This window comes from Carcharodon carcharias, chromosome 15, assembly GCF_017639515.1.
Source record: "Carcharodon carcharias isolate sCarCar2 chromosome 15, sCarCar2.pri, whole genome shotgun sequence".
In the NCBI taxonomy this organism is placed as follows: Eukaryota; Metazoa; Chordata; class Chondrichthyes; order Lamniformes; family Lamnidae; genus Carcharodon; species Carcharodon carcharias.
The window spans coordinates 70,608,302-70,627,294 of record NC_054481.1 but is presented as its reverse complement, the minus strand read 5'-3'; the positions used below and the strand labels follow the sequence as shown (position 1 = coordinate 70,627,294).

Sequence of the window (18,993 nt, the reverse complement as noted above, 5' to 3'; positions counted from 1 at the left end):
TATAAGATTACCAACTCTAATAAAGAACCCTTTTGTAGTATAGTGAGGTAGGAAAATGTAGAAATTGGGCATAATATAAATTGATGCCAAAGTTTAAAAATACACTTACTGCAGCTGAAAGGTAAACCTCGAAACTGCTTGTGTAAGCTAATACAGGGGCGTTTGTCAAATAAATGGCAACAGGATGTAGCAGCCTTGGTAAGAAATAGAACAATGAATACACAGAACAAGGCATGATTAACATTAGCATTTCTCACTTAAACTGTGGATACAAAAAACTTACTTGACTAAGTGAGGCTAGCATTGCTCATGTGAACTGTGTCTGGGCACAGGGAGGGGTTAATCGTATAATAGCCAGGATAAAAAAGACTCAAGCAGAGGAGGAGGAAAAACCAAAACTGAATAGACAGCAGAGAGACCAAAAGCTGCAAGATTTGCTTTGCGCTCTTCCGTCCAGAATAATACAGGAAGTATATATCCCGTATTAGACTGTAAATCACCGCCTGAATTTTTTGCTATCATTTATGAAACTTGTTCCAATATTATGTCAGTCTCAGAACTGAGCTTTGTGGCCAGTCCATTTCTATAACTGTAAAAGGCTCAGGGCCATCAACACTACAAATATTTCATAATTTTGTTTCATTTTCCTTGATAATTGAATTTCTTAGTTCTTTTCTGCCTTTCTAATTTTTTTTATCCTGCACTCCTGTTGTCTATGTACTTAATGCCTCTTTCTTAACCCTCAATTGTTCCCTTATGTCTTTATCATCCATGGAGTCCCACTAGTGTTTAGTCGCTTTCATTTCAGTGGAATATATTTTCCTTGCACTCTGATGAACACCATTTTAACTATTTCCCATTGTTCTACATCATTGTTTGCCAATATTGCTGCTCATTTTAATTTCCCAAGTTCTATTCTCAGCCCCTCAAAATCAATTTCTAAATGCTAGTAGCTGTTCTGATCATGAGAAAAAACAAAGACGACATCCAATCAATTTCTTTTAATAGACATAAAAGGAGCTTCAAAAAAGTATTTTAGAATGTTAGTGGCATTAATCAGCATATGTCTTTCAACCATCATCAGTAGTTGACATGCATTCATAATTATCTGGATTCAGTGTGTTAAGAAACTTAATCCCTCCAGCGATGCCCACATCCTGGATTGCAGCACTTGTAGAATGTTGTCATAGGTTCATCAGCAGATCTGGTTTGTATTTGCATGAAGTATGCTCGAGGATGTTCACATTTGGGACAGGTTTCTGCATAAATACATACAGGACAAAAAGTCATAACTTAAAGGATTGAAGTCTTTCTCCAATTAGTACAACTAATAACCACTTCCATATGAATTATATGTAATGTAAGTAACAAATGGTGTACGTGTACAAATTTTCTCCATCCAAACTGATTTCGCCAACATGATTTTATTGTAATGCTCAGACAATAAACATTTATGCAGCACCCTTAATGTGGTAAAATGCCCCAAAGTGCTTCACAGAAGAGCTTAGAGCAAAACTAGACACAAGCCACACAAGACAGTATTAGGGCAGAAGACCAAAATCTTGGTGAAAGAAGGAGATTTTAAGGAAGGTGAAGAGGTGTAGGGAGGGAATTCAAGAGCTTAGGCCCTTGTCAGCTGAAAGCATTGCCACCAATGGTAGATAGATTAAAATCAAGGATGCTCAAGAGACTGGCATTACACTGGGGGGTCTCTGGAAAACAAAGATGAGAAATTTTAAAATCAAGGTATTGCTTGACCGGGAGCCAATGTGGGTCAGAGAGCATAGGGTTGACAGATGAACAGGATTTAGTGCGAGTTAGGACAAGAGCAGTAGTTTTAGAGGACCTTAAGTTTATAGAGGGTAGAATGTGGGAGGCCAGCCAGGAGTGTGTTGAACATTCCCACTATGCCACCATCTCAGTGGAAAATGGTGGTGTACTGGTAATGTCACTGAATTCAGCCCAGGCTAATGCTCTAGGGACATGGGTTCAAATCCCACCACAGCAGCTGGTGGAATTTGAATTCAATTATTAATCTGGAATTATAAAGGTAGTCTTAGTAATGGTAACCATGAAACTATCATCGATTGCTGCAAAGACCCATATGGTTCACTAATGTCCTTTAGGAAGGGAAATCTGCTGTCCTTACCCAGTCAGGCCTACATGTGACTCCAAAAAAATAGTCCAAAGAAAACAAAGGCATAGATGAGGGTTTTTAGCCAATGAGCTGAGGCAGGAGCAAAATTACCGAAATGAAATAGCTTGAGTGATAGCGCAGCTATGTGGTTGGAAGCCCATCAAATTCAAAGGTTAACTTTTATTCTTTCAAACGATGTGAGAAATGGCTGGGCCAGCAATTATTGCCCATCCCCAACTGCCCTTGAGAAAGTGATGGTGAGCCACCCTCTTGAACTGCTGCTGTCCATGTGGTGTACACCCACAGTGCTGTTAGGAATGGAGATCCAGGATTTTGACCTAGTAACAATGAAGGAACAGCAAAATGGTTCCAAGTCAGGATGGTGAGTGGCTTGGAGGGGAACTTGCAGGCGGTGGTGTTCCCATGTGTCTACTGCTTTGTCCTTCTTGGTGGCAGAGGTTGTGGGTTTGGAAGGTGCTCTTGAAGAAGGCTTGGTGAGTTCCTGCAGTGCATCTTGTAGATGGTACACACTGCTGTTACTTTGCGTTGGTGGTGGAAAGAGTGAATGTTTGTGGATGGGGTGCCAATCAAGTGGGCTGCTTTGTCCTGGATAGTCCAGCTTCTTGAGTGTTGTGGGAGCAGCACTCATCCAGGCAAGTGGAGAGTATTCCATCCTAACTTGTAGATGGACAGGCTTTGGGGAGTCAGGAGGTGAGTTACTGTTTGCAGAATTCCCAGCCTCTGACCTGCTCTTGTAGCCACAGTATTTATACGCTGGTCCAGTTCAGTTTCTGGTCATTGGTAACCCCTGGGTTGTTGATAGTGGGGGATTTAGCAATGGTATTCCCATTGAATGTCAAGGGGACATGGTTTGATTCACTCTTGTTGGAGATTGTCATTGCCTGGCACGAATGTTACGTGCCACCTATCAGCTGAAGCCTCAAAGTTGTCCAGGTCTTGCTGCATATGGACACTGACTGCTTCAGTATCCGAGGAGTTGCTATGGTGCTGAACATTGTGTAATCATCATCGAGCATCCCCACTTCTGACCTTATGATGGAAGGAAGGTCATTGATGAAGCAGCTGAAGATGGTTAGGCCTAGGACACTACCCTGAGGAACTCCTGCAGCGATGTACCAGGGCTGGAATGATTGACCTCTAACAAGTTTGCAACCAGTCTGATTTAATTTCAGACATTTGTCAGGGAAAGGGATAGAGTTGGTAGCTAGAGAATGGAGTTTGAAGTGGGGACTGGAGATAATAGCTTCTTTCTTCCCAATATTTAATAGTAGGAAAATTCTGCCCATGCAGTACTGGATACCAGATAAGCAGCTTGACAATTGGGAAACAGCGGAGTAATCAAGAGAGCTGATGATGAGGTAGAGCTGGGTGCCATCAGCAAACATGTGAAAACAAGGTTCGAAATACACATGGTGGTGGGTGAATTCGTCCTGCAAAAGTCACAAATAGCTCATAGAAAACTCAATGACAGCGGCAAAAAATTCAAGAAAGGTCACCCCCTTGTACTTTGATTGGAGGGGCAATCAGCACAGGAGGCAGAATCTGTGAAGAGGTGCTCTTCCAATCAGATTGTTTCTCCCATGATGCTGTTTGATTGGAGGGATTCAAACCTAGAGTTCTGGCAAAGATGGGCAAAGATTTTGGAGATGGCAACATGTTAAAGGAGAGCAAAGGAAAGCTGGGAGGTGAGGCAGTAGTTTGCAAGGATGGTGGAGTCAAGGTTGAGTTATTGAGAGGGATAATGACAGCAAATTTAGAGGAGAGAGAGAAGGGAAAGAGAAAGGTTAACAATATCAGCTAACATGGGGGCCAGGAGAGGAAGCTGAATGTTCAGCAGTTTAGTGGGAATAGGATTAAAGGAGAAGGAGTTAGTCCTCATGGATAAGATGAGCTGAGAGGGGGCATGAAGGGAGACAGGAGAGAAACTGGAGTAAGATGCGAGTTCAGGCCAAGGAAGGGAGATAAACATAAGAGGAAGTTTGGCAAGATGGGCTAGTGGGAGGTAAGGAAGTGGCAGAGGCAGTGTTCGTATGGTCTGGATCTTCGTGACAAAGAAGTCCATGAGCTATTGTTGGACAAGTTAAACTCAACATTCTCCATCTATTGTCTAGGAGGATTGGAAAAACATGATTACACAACTAATTGCAGCAAAACTGCAAAAAAAAACACTTATTGACAAGAGTAAATAAAATCCAGCCCATACCAGGAGCATCAAGGGATAAATATTGTCCAGGTTGCCAAGAAGAGTTCCCTGTTGTTTTTCAAATCATGCTCAGAGCTCTTTTACATCCACACAGGATTTAACTTCTAAACTGAAAGATGGCACCTCTTACAAGGCAGAGATCTCTCAGTATTCTATGAAAGTGTCAGCCTAGACTACGTGCTCCCCTGAAGTGGGACTTGAAGCCACAAGGTGAGTACGCTGCTACTGAATCAAGACAACTTTGTCAATCATTGTGATGTCATTTAGCCTGCTCACATGATCCTCAAAAGAAAATTAAATCCGCTATTACATTTTGTAATACTTTCCATGCAAGAATCTCAATCCTCTATTGTTATCCATGCACTTGTCTTCATTTATATTTCCAAAACATCAGGCATTTTAGAACTGTAAATTATGCAATTTTGAGTAAATTTTCCAAAAGGGAAAAAAACTAAAACTGCAATGCTTTAGAGTAGGAAGCTACTATAATAAGATTTGAACTTCTGTCCTTTGGATTAACGTTGCCCATTGAGGTTTAAAAGAGTGCTATATTTTAGGACTGTATCTTCAAATTTAAGATAAGGACAAAGGAAGGGAGTCATGTGACCTGTTCTGCAACCTGCCCGGATCCAGGAACAGCAAGAAACCAAAATGTCTCTATGGTTTACCACGCAGGAATGAGAGTGGGAACTCACACTCGGGTGATAAGGATCAAATTCATGGGAGTCAAAACAAGGTTGAAAGTTGCCTAGCTTGTGCTAGAGGGACAGTCCCCAGGAAAAGAAAACCTCACTGTGAAAGATGGTTCTAATATTTCAAGTTATCAGGTTAGAAAAGAACATGAATAAATCCTTAGGAGCTAAGAAGCACTTTGGATTGATTCTGGAAGGGGGTGGGGCAGTTATGTGTGTGTGTGTGTGTGTGTGGGTGGAGTGGAGAGCGATTCTGTCTTTTGGTTTTAAAGTTTGAATTTCCTACAAAGATAGTGTTTCGTTAAAAGTGGTTTTAGTCGTTTGTTACAGTAAACGTTTTAAAATGTGAAATCTTGATGAGTCAGTCTTTCAGCTTTTAATTAGAAGTTTGGATTTCTTTTTAAAAGTTATCGATCTCCAGGGAGATCCTGACACCATGACTACCACTACCCTATTATTGTAGAATAGTGCAACTTATGGTGTAACTTATATTCCCATCTTAAAACAATGCATGGTCATTTGAAAAATTAAGTCATGCCATACCTGCTGTAGAGTCAACATTTTCCCAAGCAGCAGCTCCACCCAACACATCGTCAACTTCTTTTAGTTTGGGGTATTTTCTGTTTGTTACCTACAACACAAAGGAAAAATCACCCATTATTTAGCACACAAAGTCCTTAGTTCACAGAGGAAAATTGCCTTGTACACAATTAATATCATTTTTTCCAATATATGTTAGTTTCCAGTATTCTACACATGAAAGTGATTATGGCTAATTTTAATTAACACACAAAATTACAATAATCACTGACACACTCTCTGAAGGGTATATCTCATCTGATGCAAGTTCACAGACCTGAAGCATTAACTCTCTTTTTCTGCCCACCAATATTGCCTGACCTGCTCAGTGTTTCCAGCAATTTTTGTTTTGGTTTTTATTTCAGATTTCCAGCATCCTCAGTATTTTGATTTTGGGTCTTATCAATTGGACTCAACATGTCACGGAGTACAACACAATTCTGGCATCAAATATTTCCTTAAAACAGTCAGAGACATATAGGCGTTGCCTAGTACAGCAGAAGCAGCAAGAGCAGCCCATTCTATCAGATCATGGCTGATCCAATGTTTTACTTGTGCTCAGCAAAAAACAACCTTGCCTAACAAATATCTAATAAATCTGAATTTTGAAAATTTCAATTGACACAACCTCATGGGAGAGTTCCAGATTTCCAGTAACCTTGCTGTGAAAAAGCACTTAATATCACTCCTAAATCACCAGCCTCCCTCTCCCCCCTTGCCACACCTCCCTCCTTCCACCCCTTTCCTCTCCCGCCCCCCCATCTCCTCCATTCCTCTCCCGCCCCCCCATCTCCTCCATTCCTCTCCCGCCCCCCATCTCCCCCTTTCCTCTCCCGCCCCCCCATCTCCTCCATTCCTCTCCCGCCCCCCCATCTCCTCCATTCCTCTCCCGCCCCATCTCCTCCATTCCTCTCCCGCCCCCCCCATCTCCTCCATTCCTCTCCCGCACCCCCCAATCTCCTCCATTCCTCTCCCGCCCCCCCATCTCCCCCTTTCCTCTCCCGCCCCCCCATCTCCCCTTCTCCTCTCACCTTTCCCCAAAATCCCCCTTTTCCTCGCCGCTTCCTCCCTCCCCCCATCTCCCCCTTTTCTTTCCTCCATCCTTTCTTCCCCCTACCCCCTTTTCTTCCTCCCCCACCCCCCTTTTCTTCCTCCCCCCACCAACCTGCCACCCTTTCTTCCTCCCCCACACCATCCTGCCCCACCTTTTCTTCCTCCCCGACTCTTTTCTCGCTAAACCCACCCCACCCTCCATTTCTAACTCACCCCACCACCCCTCCATCTCCCCCCACCATCTCCCCCCACCATCTTTCCATCTTCCCCCACCCCTCCATCGCTCCTCTCCCCCTCCAGCTCTCGATCCCCCCACTCCTCCATCCTCCCCCGACTCCTCCCCATTCCCCCTCCCCCACCCCTCCATCACCCCCCCACTCATCTCCCCCCTCCCTCACCACCCCCCACCCCACTCTCCACTCCCGCACCCCTCCATCTTCCCCCAACCGCACCATCTCCCCTCCCCCCTCCATCTCTCCCTCTCCCCCCTCCATCTTTCACTCACCGCCCTCCATTCCTCCCCCTCCCCATGCCTCCTCCTCCACCCTTCCAATCCCACTCCCCCTTCATCTCCGCCTCTCCCCTACCCCTCCATCTCTCCCTCCCTCCCCCTCCCCCATTTCCCCCTCCCTCATCTCCCCCTCCCCCTCCTTCCCTTCCCTCATTTCCCCCTGCCTCATCTCCCCCCTCCCCTCCCTCATCTCCCCCTCCCCTTCCCTCATCTCCCCTCTCCCTCATCTCCCCACTCCCATCTCCCCCTCCCCCTCCTCCATCTACCCCCTTCCCCATCCACCCCTCTACCCCCTCCCCCATCTCCCTCTTCCACCATCTCCCCCCTCCTCCACCATCCCACCCCTCTCCCCCCTCCCTCACCATCTCCCCCACCTCATCTTCCCACTCCCTCCCCTCATCTCCATCCCTCCCCTCATCTCCCTCTGCCCCCATCTCCCTCCCATCATCTCCTCCCCCTCATCTCCCTCCTCCGTCCCCTCATCTCCCCCCATCTCCCTCACCTTCCCCCTCCCCCTCATCTCCCCCCTCTCCCCCTTCCCACCTCCCCTCATCACTCCACTCCCCTCATCTCCTCCCTCCTCTCATCTCCCCCTCCCTTCATCTCCACCTTCCCCCTCCTCCCCCATCATCTACCCCCTCCCCCGCCATCTCCCCCTCCCCGCTCCACCTCATCTCCCCCCTCGCTCCCTCCCCTCATCTCCCCCATCTCCCCCTCCCCCCTCCCTCTCATCTCCCCCTCGCCCTCCTCCCTCATCTCTCCCTCCCCACCTCCCCCTCCCCCTCATCTACGCCCTCCCCTCATCTCCCACTCCCTCTAATCTACCCCTCCCCATCTCCCTCCTCCCTCCCCTCATCTCCCCCTCCCATCTCCCCCCATCCGCTCATCTACCCCCTCCCCATCTCCCTCCTTCCCCCCTCCCCCCTCATCACCCTCCTCCCTCATCTCCCCCCTCATCTCCCCCCTCATCTCACCCCCATATCTCCCCCCCATCACCCTCCTCCCCCATCTCCCCCTCTCGCTCATCTCCCCCCTCCCCCATCCCCCATCTCCCCCTCTCGCTCATCTCCCCGTTCCCACCTCCTCCCTCATCTCTCCCCTCTCCCTCATCTCCCCCTTCCCACCTCCTCCCCCTCTCTCCCTCATCTCCCCCCACCATCTCCCCCCTCCCCCCCATCTCCTCCCCCCCCCATCTCCTCCCCTCCCACCCCCACCTCCTCCCCCCTCTCACCCCCCCCACCATCTCCCCACCTCCCACCCCCACCTCCTCCCCCCTCTCACCCCCCCCACCTCCTCCCCCCCTCTCACCCCCCCACCTCCTCTCCCCCACCCCCTCCCCCCTCTCACCCCCCCACCTCCTCTCCCCCACCCCCCCACCTCCTCCCCCATCCCCCCACCACCTCCTCCATCCCCGCCACACCTCCTCCACCCCCCCACACCTCCTCCCACCCCCACCCCACCTCCTCCCCCCCCACCCCCCCATCCCCCCCACACCTCCTCCCCCCCCCAACACCTCCTCCCCCCCCATCCCCCCCACACCTCCTCACGCCCCCATCCCCCAACCACCTCCTCTCCACCCATCCCCCCACCACATCTCCTCCACCCCATCCCCCCCACACTTCCTCCCCCCCCATCCCCCCACCACCTCCTCCCCCCATCCCCCCACCTCCCCCCCCACACCCCCATCCCCCCCACACCTCCTCCACACCTCCTCCCCCACCATCCCCCCCACCCCCACCCCCCCCACACCTCCTCCACACCTCCTCCCCCACCATCCCCCCCACACCTCCTCCCCCCCATCCCCCCACCCCCCCATACCTCCTCCCCCCCACCCCCCCATACCTCCTCCCCCCATCCCCCCACCACCTCCCCCCACCACCCCTCCTCCACCCCCATCCCCCCACCACCCCTCCTCCACCCCCCACCTCCTCCACCCCCATCCCCCCACCCCTCCTCCACCCCCCCATCCCCCCACCCCTCCTCCACCCCCCCATCCCCCCCTCCATCCCCCCACCCCTCCTCCACCCCCCCATCCCCCCCTCCATCCCCCCACCCCTCCTCCACCCCCCCATCCCCCCCTCCATCCCCCCATCCCCCCCTCCATCCCCATCCCCCCACCACCCCTCCTCCCCCCCCACCCCTCCTCCCCCACCCCCCTCCTCCCCCACCCCCCTCCTCCCCCACCCCCCCTCATCTCCTCCCCACCCCCCCCACCTCCTCCTCCCCACCCTCCCAAACCTCCTCCTCCCCCACCCTCCCACACCTCCTCCTCCCCCACCCCCCATCTCCTCCCCCCAATCCCCCCACCTCCTCCCCCCAATCCCCCCACCTCCTCCCCCCACTCCCCCCACCATCCCCCTCCCCCTCCCCCCACCATCCCCCTATCCCCCCACCTCCTCCCCCTCCCCCCACCATCCCCCTATCCCCCCACCCCCCTCCCCCACCACCTCCTCCCCCCACCCCCCTATCCCCCCACCCCCTCCCCCACCACCTCCTCCCCCCACCCCCCTATCCCCCCACCTCCTCCCCCTCCCCCCACCATCCCCCTATCCCCCCACCCCCTCCCCCACCACCTCCTCCCCCCCATCCCCCCCCACACCTCCTCCACCCCCCCACTATCCCCCCACCCCCCTCCCCCACCACCTCCTCCCCCCCATCCCCCCCACAATCCCCCCACCCCCTCCCCCACCACCTCCTCCCCCCCATCCCCCCCACACCTCCTCCACCCCCCCACACCACCTCCACCCCCCTCCCCCCCACACCTCCTCCCCCCCCTCCCCCCCACACCTCCTCCCCCCCTTCCCCCCCACACCTCCTCCCCCCCTTCCCCCCCACCCCCTCCCCCCCCCACCTCCTCCCCCACCCCCCCCACACCTCCTCCTCCCCACCCCCCCCACACCTCCCACACCCCCCCACCTCCTCCCCCTATCCCCCCACCTCCTCCCTCTATCCCCCCATCTCCTCCCCCCACCCCCTCCCCCCACCATCCCCTTATCCCCCCATCCCCCATCCCCCATCCCCCATCCCCATCCCCATCCCCCTGATTTCTTGCTGAAAAGTTTACTGTGTTTTCTCTCACTTTCCGGGTGATGTTGTGAACATAGGGACAGGTGTTACAGGCGAACCGGTAACATTTCTGTCCTTCCTCCACAATCAGGACATTCCCGCAGGTCGGACAGAAGAGCAGCATCGCCGGAAACCGCGGCTTGGTTGCTCCCCCCAGCGGCACAGCTCCCGGAGGCTGGTTCCGCCCGGGTCCCGCTCGGTGTGGGGCGGGTTTCCGCCCGGGTGCCGCTCGGTGTGGGTCGGGCTTTCAGGAGAACCTCCTCTCGGAACAACAGGCCCCGTCTAACCGACTGGGTAATTGAGTGACTGAGTGAGTGAGCGCTGATGATGGGGGGCGGAGGGGGGGGTATTTTTCGGTTACACAGAGCGTGTCTTGTTACAGATGCTGCTTAACAGAGGGAGAGACATAGAGAAGAAAGGAACTGCACAGGGGGAGGGAGGGGTGACCGAGGGACACACACAGGGTGAAAGAGAGGTACATACACACACACACACAGGGGTAGAGAAACTTTCAACATCCTGGGGTGGGGGTTACGTGTAACTCACCTCCTGACTCCCCAAAGCCTGACCACTATCTACAAGGCACAAGTTAGGAGTGTGAAGGAACACTCCCCACTTGCCTGGATGAGTGCAGCTCCCACAACACTCAAGAAGCTCAACACCATTCAGGACAAAGCAGCCCGCTTCATTCGCACCCCATCCACAAACATTCACTCCACCTCCACCACCAATGCACAGTAGCAGCTAGTTTGAGGCATTTACTAATTGGAGAAGAGCAGTTAACGTATTTTATGTCATTGCATTTACCTCGACCAGGCTTGTCTGACCTTTGTGCGTGAGGGCCCACATTTCCATATCTTTTCTCACTCAAGGGGCCATTGAGCAAATTTTGGAAAGATAAGGTTTGGCTCAACTTTAAACGTGAATTTCAAAAACACTTGAGGTATGAAGAAAAGAAACAGCTTGAAATGTCAAGGCAATAAATTGATCAATTACAAAATGAGTAATTAATGAAGGTGACCATTAGTGTGAGAGGGTCAGAGTGTGCACGTACAGCTCACTCTTCCGCGGCTACGTTCGCTATGTGGAGAGGGAGCACGCGGTGTCTGCCGACACTCTCAAGGCCTTCCGTGCTCGGTGGGCACCGCGGGGACTGGGGTGCTTTATCGACCCCTTTAATCACATTTTGATTTAAAGTTTGTAAGTTTCCTTTAAACTTTGTTCTTGGTTTTACAGCTGACCTGAATTAGGGGCTGTGCCTGATTTATCCCAATTTTGTTAATTTAGTTGAATTGTTTTGACTCAGAAAGAGTTACAGCTCACTCTCCCCTCTTCCGCGGCTACGTTCACGGCCGGATGTCCCTGGAGAGGGAGCACGCGGTGTCTGCCGGCACACTCAAGGCCTTCCGTGCTCGGTGGGCACCGCAGGGACTGGGGTGCTTTATCGACCCCTTTTACCACATTTTGTTTTAAAGTTTGTAAGGTTCCTTTAAACTTTGTTCTTGGTTTTACAGCTGACCTGAATTAGGGGCTGTGCCTGATTTATCCCAATTTTGTTAATTTGGTTTAATTGTGTTAACTCAATAAGAGTTACAGCTCACTCTCAGGCAGCTCACTCACTCTCACCTACTGCGTGAGTGGGTCTGAGTGTGTGTTGGTGTGTGGGGATGAGGGTGAGTGAGCATCCTGAGACTGGACATGAGCCAGATGCACACGCACGCATGCACGCACACTCATGAACAAACACTCTCAGTGTGCACACATACACTTAACAGTCTCTCACAGAAATACACACCTTCACAGATACACACTCTCACACCTACATAAACACACTCAGACTAGCTCACAGACGCCCTCCCTCACACAGTCTCCCTCACACACTCTACGTACAAACACTGTCTCTCACACATTCTTTCACAAACACACTTTCTCCCTCACACACACACTATCCCAGACACTTTTTCACTCCCATACACACACTCATTATCTCACAGGCGCTGTCCCTCAAATACAAACTCTCCCTCAAACACACACACACACTCATACACACAGTCCCTCTCTCACACACACTCTCCTTCACTGTTGTGGCACAGCAGATGGTAAATGCTAAACTGCTCAAATCCCAAAGGGAGCTTGAAACAACTGCCACAACTGTTTTGCAATTTGTATATTTAATTCGAGATGCGTGCCTTGAATTCAGTAGTAATAAATCTACCAATTCTTAGAGGGTTTTTAACAAAACTAAATTAATGATTTATTAATAAAATAAATAACTTTAAGCACGTACATAGGTCTACAAATTACTACTATGATAACTCCTAGCTTTTCTAATTAATCTACACCTCCGTTAAGGCAACAGTAAAAACAAAATAGATTTTAACAGACCCAACCAAAGCAACACACAATACCCTGGACAGGGCTGTTCAAAGTGAGTTTTCTTAACTTCAATTCTTGGAGACAACAATTTGAGCACCGAGGCTGGAGGCTTTTCACATTTGTTAGATCATAGAATGCCTTCTTCTTACACATAACCTCATCTCCTTTATATATGTTCCTCCCTTTTTAATGTAAACCCCATTGTTTTGAAATGTCTTTGGACTTTACCTTTCTAATAATAAAAATCTTTCATAGTACCAATTTTATCAGTAAGCATTGGGAAAAGTAAACACACTGGCTTCTTCTGGCTAAGTGTAACCTCTCTTTGAAATTCACGACTACTCTGGTTTGTCTAACATTACAAATTTTCCTTTTACACTTCACATTCTAAATCTTTAAACATATTTACTCTTTAGCATTTCAAACCTAGCTTCTCTTCTGACACATCAAAGCCTTCAGACCAGCGGTCTTTAATTCAGTTAAGTCCCATACACACACGCACGCTATCCAGACCCCACTCTTCCTACTTTACAATAAACCCCAATAACATCGGGGAGCATTTTCCCCTCATCGAGCAGGTGCGGCAGGCGGGTTGGCAATAGGCTGCGCAACAGCCTGCTGCCCACATTTGGATCACGATTTCATGCTGGCTGGGTGTGGTTGGGGAGGAGGGTGAGCGTGGAAGGCAGAGCATGCATGCGGAAAGCTCCCTGAAGGCACAGAGCTGCCTCAGGGAGCTGAAGATTTTTACATTAAAAATAACGTTTTTTAACAAAGGTAAACATGTCCCCTCATATGACTCTGACACATGAGCAGGGACATGTTGAGAATGAGTTCTAAAAACTTCTATTTTTAATCAACATTGGAAACCTCATCTCGCCCGTGGATGAGATTTCCTCAAAATTCTAAAGGCTGCTTCGTCTATTTGTCCATCCTCCAACCATAAGGTTCGACAGGCAGGGAAAAGTTCAATTTGATTAATGGGCTTAACAGCCCTCTTAATTGTTGGTGGGTGCGCTGCTGATTCCCATGTGCGCCCACCGACCAAAATATCGCGAGTGCACGATGATGTCGGGATGCTTATGCACACATCGCGCAAAAACCAGCCCGTTATAAAAATTATTATATTTTCATGACACTTACACACCCTCAGACACACACTCTGTCTCACACACAAAAACACACACATAAAATCATACTCTCTCACACACACACACTCCCTCAGTCACACAAAAACACACAATCACATAAAAACATACTTTCTCACACACACACTCCCTCAGTCACACTCTCTCACACACATTCTCTTTCACAGAGAGAATCCCTCCCTCACACATTCTCCTGACGTACACATTCTCCCTCAGACACACACACACTAACACACAAAAACACTTCCTCTCTAACGTACAAACGCTCTGTCTCTCAAATGCACTCACACACACTCTCAGACACACAATCTCTGTCAGATACCTACTCCCTCTCTCACACATTCCCCTTTCAAGCACTCCCTCACACACACACTTCCCTCACACACACACATCTCTCACACACACACTTCCCTCACACACACACACACTTCCCTCACACACACACACACACACTTCCCTCACACACACACACACACACACACACACACACTTCCCTCACACATACATACTTCCCTCACACACACACACACTTCCCTCACACATACACACACACTTCCCTCACACATACACATACACACTTCCTTCACACACACACTTCCCTCATGCACACTTCCCTCACACATACACACACACTTCCTTCACACACACACACACACACTTCCCTCATGCACACTTCCCTCACACATACACACACACTTCCCTCACACATACACATACACACTTCCTTCACACACACACACACACACTTCCCTCATGCACACTTCCCTCACACATACACATACACACTTCCTTCACACACACACACACACACTTCCCTCATGCACACTTCCCTCACACATACACACACACTTCCCTCACACATACACATACACACTTCCTTCACACACACACACACACACACACACTTCCCTCATGCACACTTCCCTCATGCACACTTCCCTCACACATACACACTTCCCTCACACATACACATACACACTTCCCTCACACACACACACTTCCCTCACACACACACACTTCCCTCACACACACTTCCCTCACACACACACACAGACTTCCCTCACGCACACACACACACTTCCCTCACACCCACACACACACACTTCCCTCACACCCACACACACACACTTCCCTCATGCACGCACACACACACACTTCCCTCACACATACACTTCCCTCACACACACACACACACACACACACAGACTTCCCTCACACATACACTTCCCCCACACACACACACACTTCCCTCACACACACTCACTTCCCATACACACTCCCCTCACTTCCCGCACACACACACAATTCCCTCACACACACACACACTTCCCACACACACTCCCCTCACTTCCCACACACACACACTTCCCTCACATACACACACAAATCCCTCACACACACACACACTTCCCTCACACACACACACTTCCCTCACACAAACACATACACTTCCCTCACACACACACACTTCCCTCACACACACACACACACTTCCCTCACACACACACACTTCCCTCACACAGACACACACACTTCCCTCACACACACACACTTCCCTCACAGACACACACACTTCCCTCACACACACACACACACACTCTTCCCTCACACAGACACACTTCCCTCACACAAACACATACACTTCCCTCACACACACACACTTCCCTCACACACACACACACTTCCCTCACACACACACACACACACACTTCCCTCAGACACACACACTTCCCTCACACAGACACACACACTTCCCTCACACACACACACTTCCCTCACAGACACACACACTTCCCTCACAGACACACACACTTCCCTCACACACACACACACTTCCCTCACACACACACACACACTTCCCTCAAACACATACACACACTTCCCTCACACAGACACACACACTTCCCTCACACACACACACACACACTTCCCTCAAACACATACACACACTTCCCTCACACACACACACACTTCCCTCACACACACACTTCCCTCACACAGACACACACACTTCCCACACACACACACACACACACTTCCCTCACACAGACACACACTTCCCTCACACACACACACACACACTTCCCTCACACAGACACACACTTCCCTCACACACACACTTCCCACACACACACACTTCCCACACACACACACACTCACACACTTCCTTCACACAGACACACACTTCCCTCACACACACACACACTTCCCTCACACACACACACACTTCCTTCACACACACACACTCCCCTCACACACACACACTCTCACACTTTCCTCACACACACACACACACACACACACACACTTCCCTCACACACACACTTCCCTCACACACACACACACACACTTCCCTCACACACACACACACACTTCCCTCACACACACACACACACACTTCCCTCACACACACACACACACACACTTCCCTCCCACACACACACACTTCCCTCACACACACACACACTTCCCTCACACAGACACACACACACTTCCCTCACACACACACACACACACACACACACACTTCCCTCACACACACACACTTCCCTCACACACACACACACTTCCCTCACACACACACACACACTTGCCTCACACACACACACTTCCCTCACAGACACACACACTTCCCTCACACACACACACACACTTCCCTCACACACACACACACACTTCCCACACACACACACACACACACACACTTCCCTCATGCACACTTCCCTCACACACACACACACACTTCCCTCACACAGACACACACTTCCCTCACACACACACTTCCCTCACACACACACACTCACACACTTCCTTCACACAGACACACACTTCCCTCACACACACACACACACTTCCCTCACACACACACTTCCCTCACACACACACACTCCCCTCACACACACACACTCTCACACTTTCCTCACACACACACACACACACTTCCCTCACACACACACTTCCCTCACACACACACACACACTTCCCTCACACACACACACACACTTCCCTCACACACACACACACACTTCCCTCCCACACACACACACTTCCCTCCCACACACACACTTCCCTCACACACACACACACTTCCCTCACACACACACACACTTCCCTCACACACACACACTTCCCTCACACAGACACACACTTGCCTCACACACACACACTTCCCTCACACACACACACACTTCCCTCACACACACACACTTGCCTCACACACACACACTTGCCTCACACACACACACTTCCCTCACAGACACACACACTTCCCTCACACACACACACACTTCCCTCACACACACACACTTCCCTCACACAGACACACACACTTCCCTCAAACACACACACACACTTCCCTCAAACACACACACACACTTCCCTCACACACACACACACTTCCCTCACACACACACACACACACACTTCCCTCACACAGACACACACACTTCCCTCACACAGACACACACACTTCCCACACACACACACACACACTTCCCTCACACAGACACACTTCCCTCACACACACACACTTCCCTCACACACACACTCACACACTTTCCACACACACACACACTCACACACTCACACTCACACACTTCCCTCACACATACACACGCTTGCCTCACACACACTTGCCTCACAAGCACACACACACTTCCCTCACACACACACTTCCCTCACACACACACTTCCCTCACACACACACTTCCCTCACACACACACTTCCCTCACACACACACTTCCCTCACGCACACACACACACTTCCCTCACACGCACACACACACACTTCCCTCACACGCACACACACACACTTCCCTCACACGCACACACACACACACTTCCCTCACACACACACACACACACACACACACTTCCCTCACACACACACACTTCCCTCACACACACACACACACACACGCTTCCCTCACACACACACACACACACTTCCCTCACACACACACACACTTCCCTCACACACACACACACTTCCCTCACACACACACACACACACACACACACTTCCCTCACACACACACACTTCCCTCACACACACACACACACGCTTCCCTCACACACACACACACACACACACTTCCCTCACACACACACACACTTCCCTCACACACACACACACACTTCCCTCACACACACACACACACACACTTCCCTCACACACACACACACACACACTTCCCTCACACACACACACACACTTCCCTCACACACACACACACACACACACACTTCCCTCACACACACACACACTTCCCTCACACACACACACACACGCTTCCCTCACACACACACACACACACACTTCCCTCACACACACACACACTTCCCTCACACACACACACACACACTTCCCTCACACACACACACACACACACTTCCCACACACACACACACACACACACTTCCCTCACACACACACACACTTCCCTCACACACACACACACTTCCCTCACACACACACACACACACTTCCCTCACACAAACAGACTCTCCCATATGCTCTGTTTTAGACACACATACATACCCACTCTCTCACATGCTCTCTCTCACATACACACTCACACACACTTACTCTCACACATTTACTCACTCACACATGCACATGAGCCGTGCGCGCGCACATTCTCTCTCTCTCTCTCACATATGCTCTGTTTCTCACACACAGGATCTCTCCCACAATCTCTCACTAAACCAATGGCAGCGTCTCTCTCCTCAAACCCACAACCCGGCTCTGGCACGGTCTGCGGCCCCCACCCCCAGCCCCGGAAGGATCTCTTCCCCTCTCTCTCCCACCCCGGCCCCGGCAGGGTCTGTCTGTCTCTCTCTGTGTCTCCCTCCTCTCCTTGAAATGCTCTCTTTGTCCTGAGCACACTCACCACTGCCACTGTTAGCTGCTCCTCTAATCACAGCCTATGAGCAGCAAACATGGGAGTGGAACGGTCTGTGATTGGAGGAGCAGCTTGTTGGAGAATCTTCTACTCCACTTACCTATCTTACCAGCATTTTGGACAGTGGCTCTGCGGGCCAGGATAGAGAGGTAAGGCGGGCCAGGATAGAGAGGTAAGGCGGGCCAGGATAGAGAGGTAAGGCGGGCCAGGATAGAGAGGTAAGGCGGGCCAGGATAGAGAGGTAAGGCGGGCCAGGATAGAGAGGTAAGGCGGGCCAGGATAGAGAGGTAAGGCGGGCCAGG

General features: G+C 50.8%; 2 protein-coding genes across 2 annotated transcripts in view; one reads left to right on the top strand and one right to left on the bottom strand.

Annotated features, from left to right (window-relative positions):
- Positions 1–986: 986 nt before the first annotated feature.
- Positions 987–10,406, bottom strand: polr3k (polymerase (RNA) III (DNA directed) polypeptide K). The gene is made up of 3 exons (XM_041207236.1): positions 10,276–10,406; positions 5,597–5,684; positions 987–1,259 (listed from the first exon to the last, which is right to left on the bottom strand). Exons 1-3 carry the CDS (start codon positions 10,384–10,386, stop codon positions 1,132–1,134), a joined length of 327 nt encoding a protein of 108 aa, XP_041063170.1. The 5' UTR covers positions 10,387–10,406; the 3' UTR covers positions 987–1,131.
- Positions 10,321–18,993, top strand: part of snrnp25 (small nuclear ribonucleoprotein 25) — a 54,586-nt gene continuing 45,913 nt past the window's right edge. The window contains exon 1 of the mRNA XM_041207235.1: positions 10,321–10,556. The gene's annotated coding sequence lies outside the window, so the exon portion shown is untranslated. The remainder of the gene's footprint in view (positions 10,557–18,993) is intronic.

What these genes read in the sequence shown, in the direction of transcription:
- polr3k (XM_041207236.1), bottom strand. Translation starts at nt 10,386, where the DNA reads ATGCTGCTCTTCTGTCCGACCTGCGGGAATGTCCTGATTGTGGAGGAA. An exon ending in TTCACAACATCACCCGGAAA is followed by an intron (nt 5,685 to 10,275) that starts GTGAGAGAAAAC and finishes TTTGTGTTGTAG; the next exon opens with GTAACAAACAGAAAATACCC. An exon ending in AAATGTTGACTCTACAGCAG is followed by an intron (nt 1,260 to 5,596) that starts GTATGGCATGAC and finishes GTATTTATGCAG; the next exon opens with AAACCTGTCCCAAATGTGAA.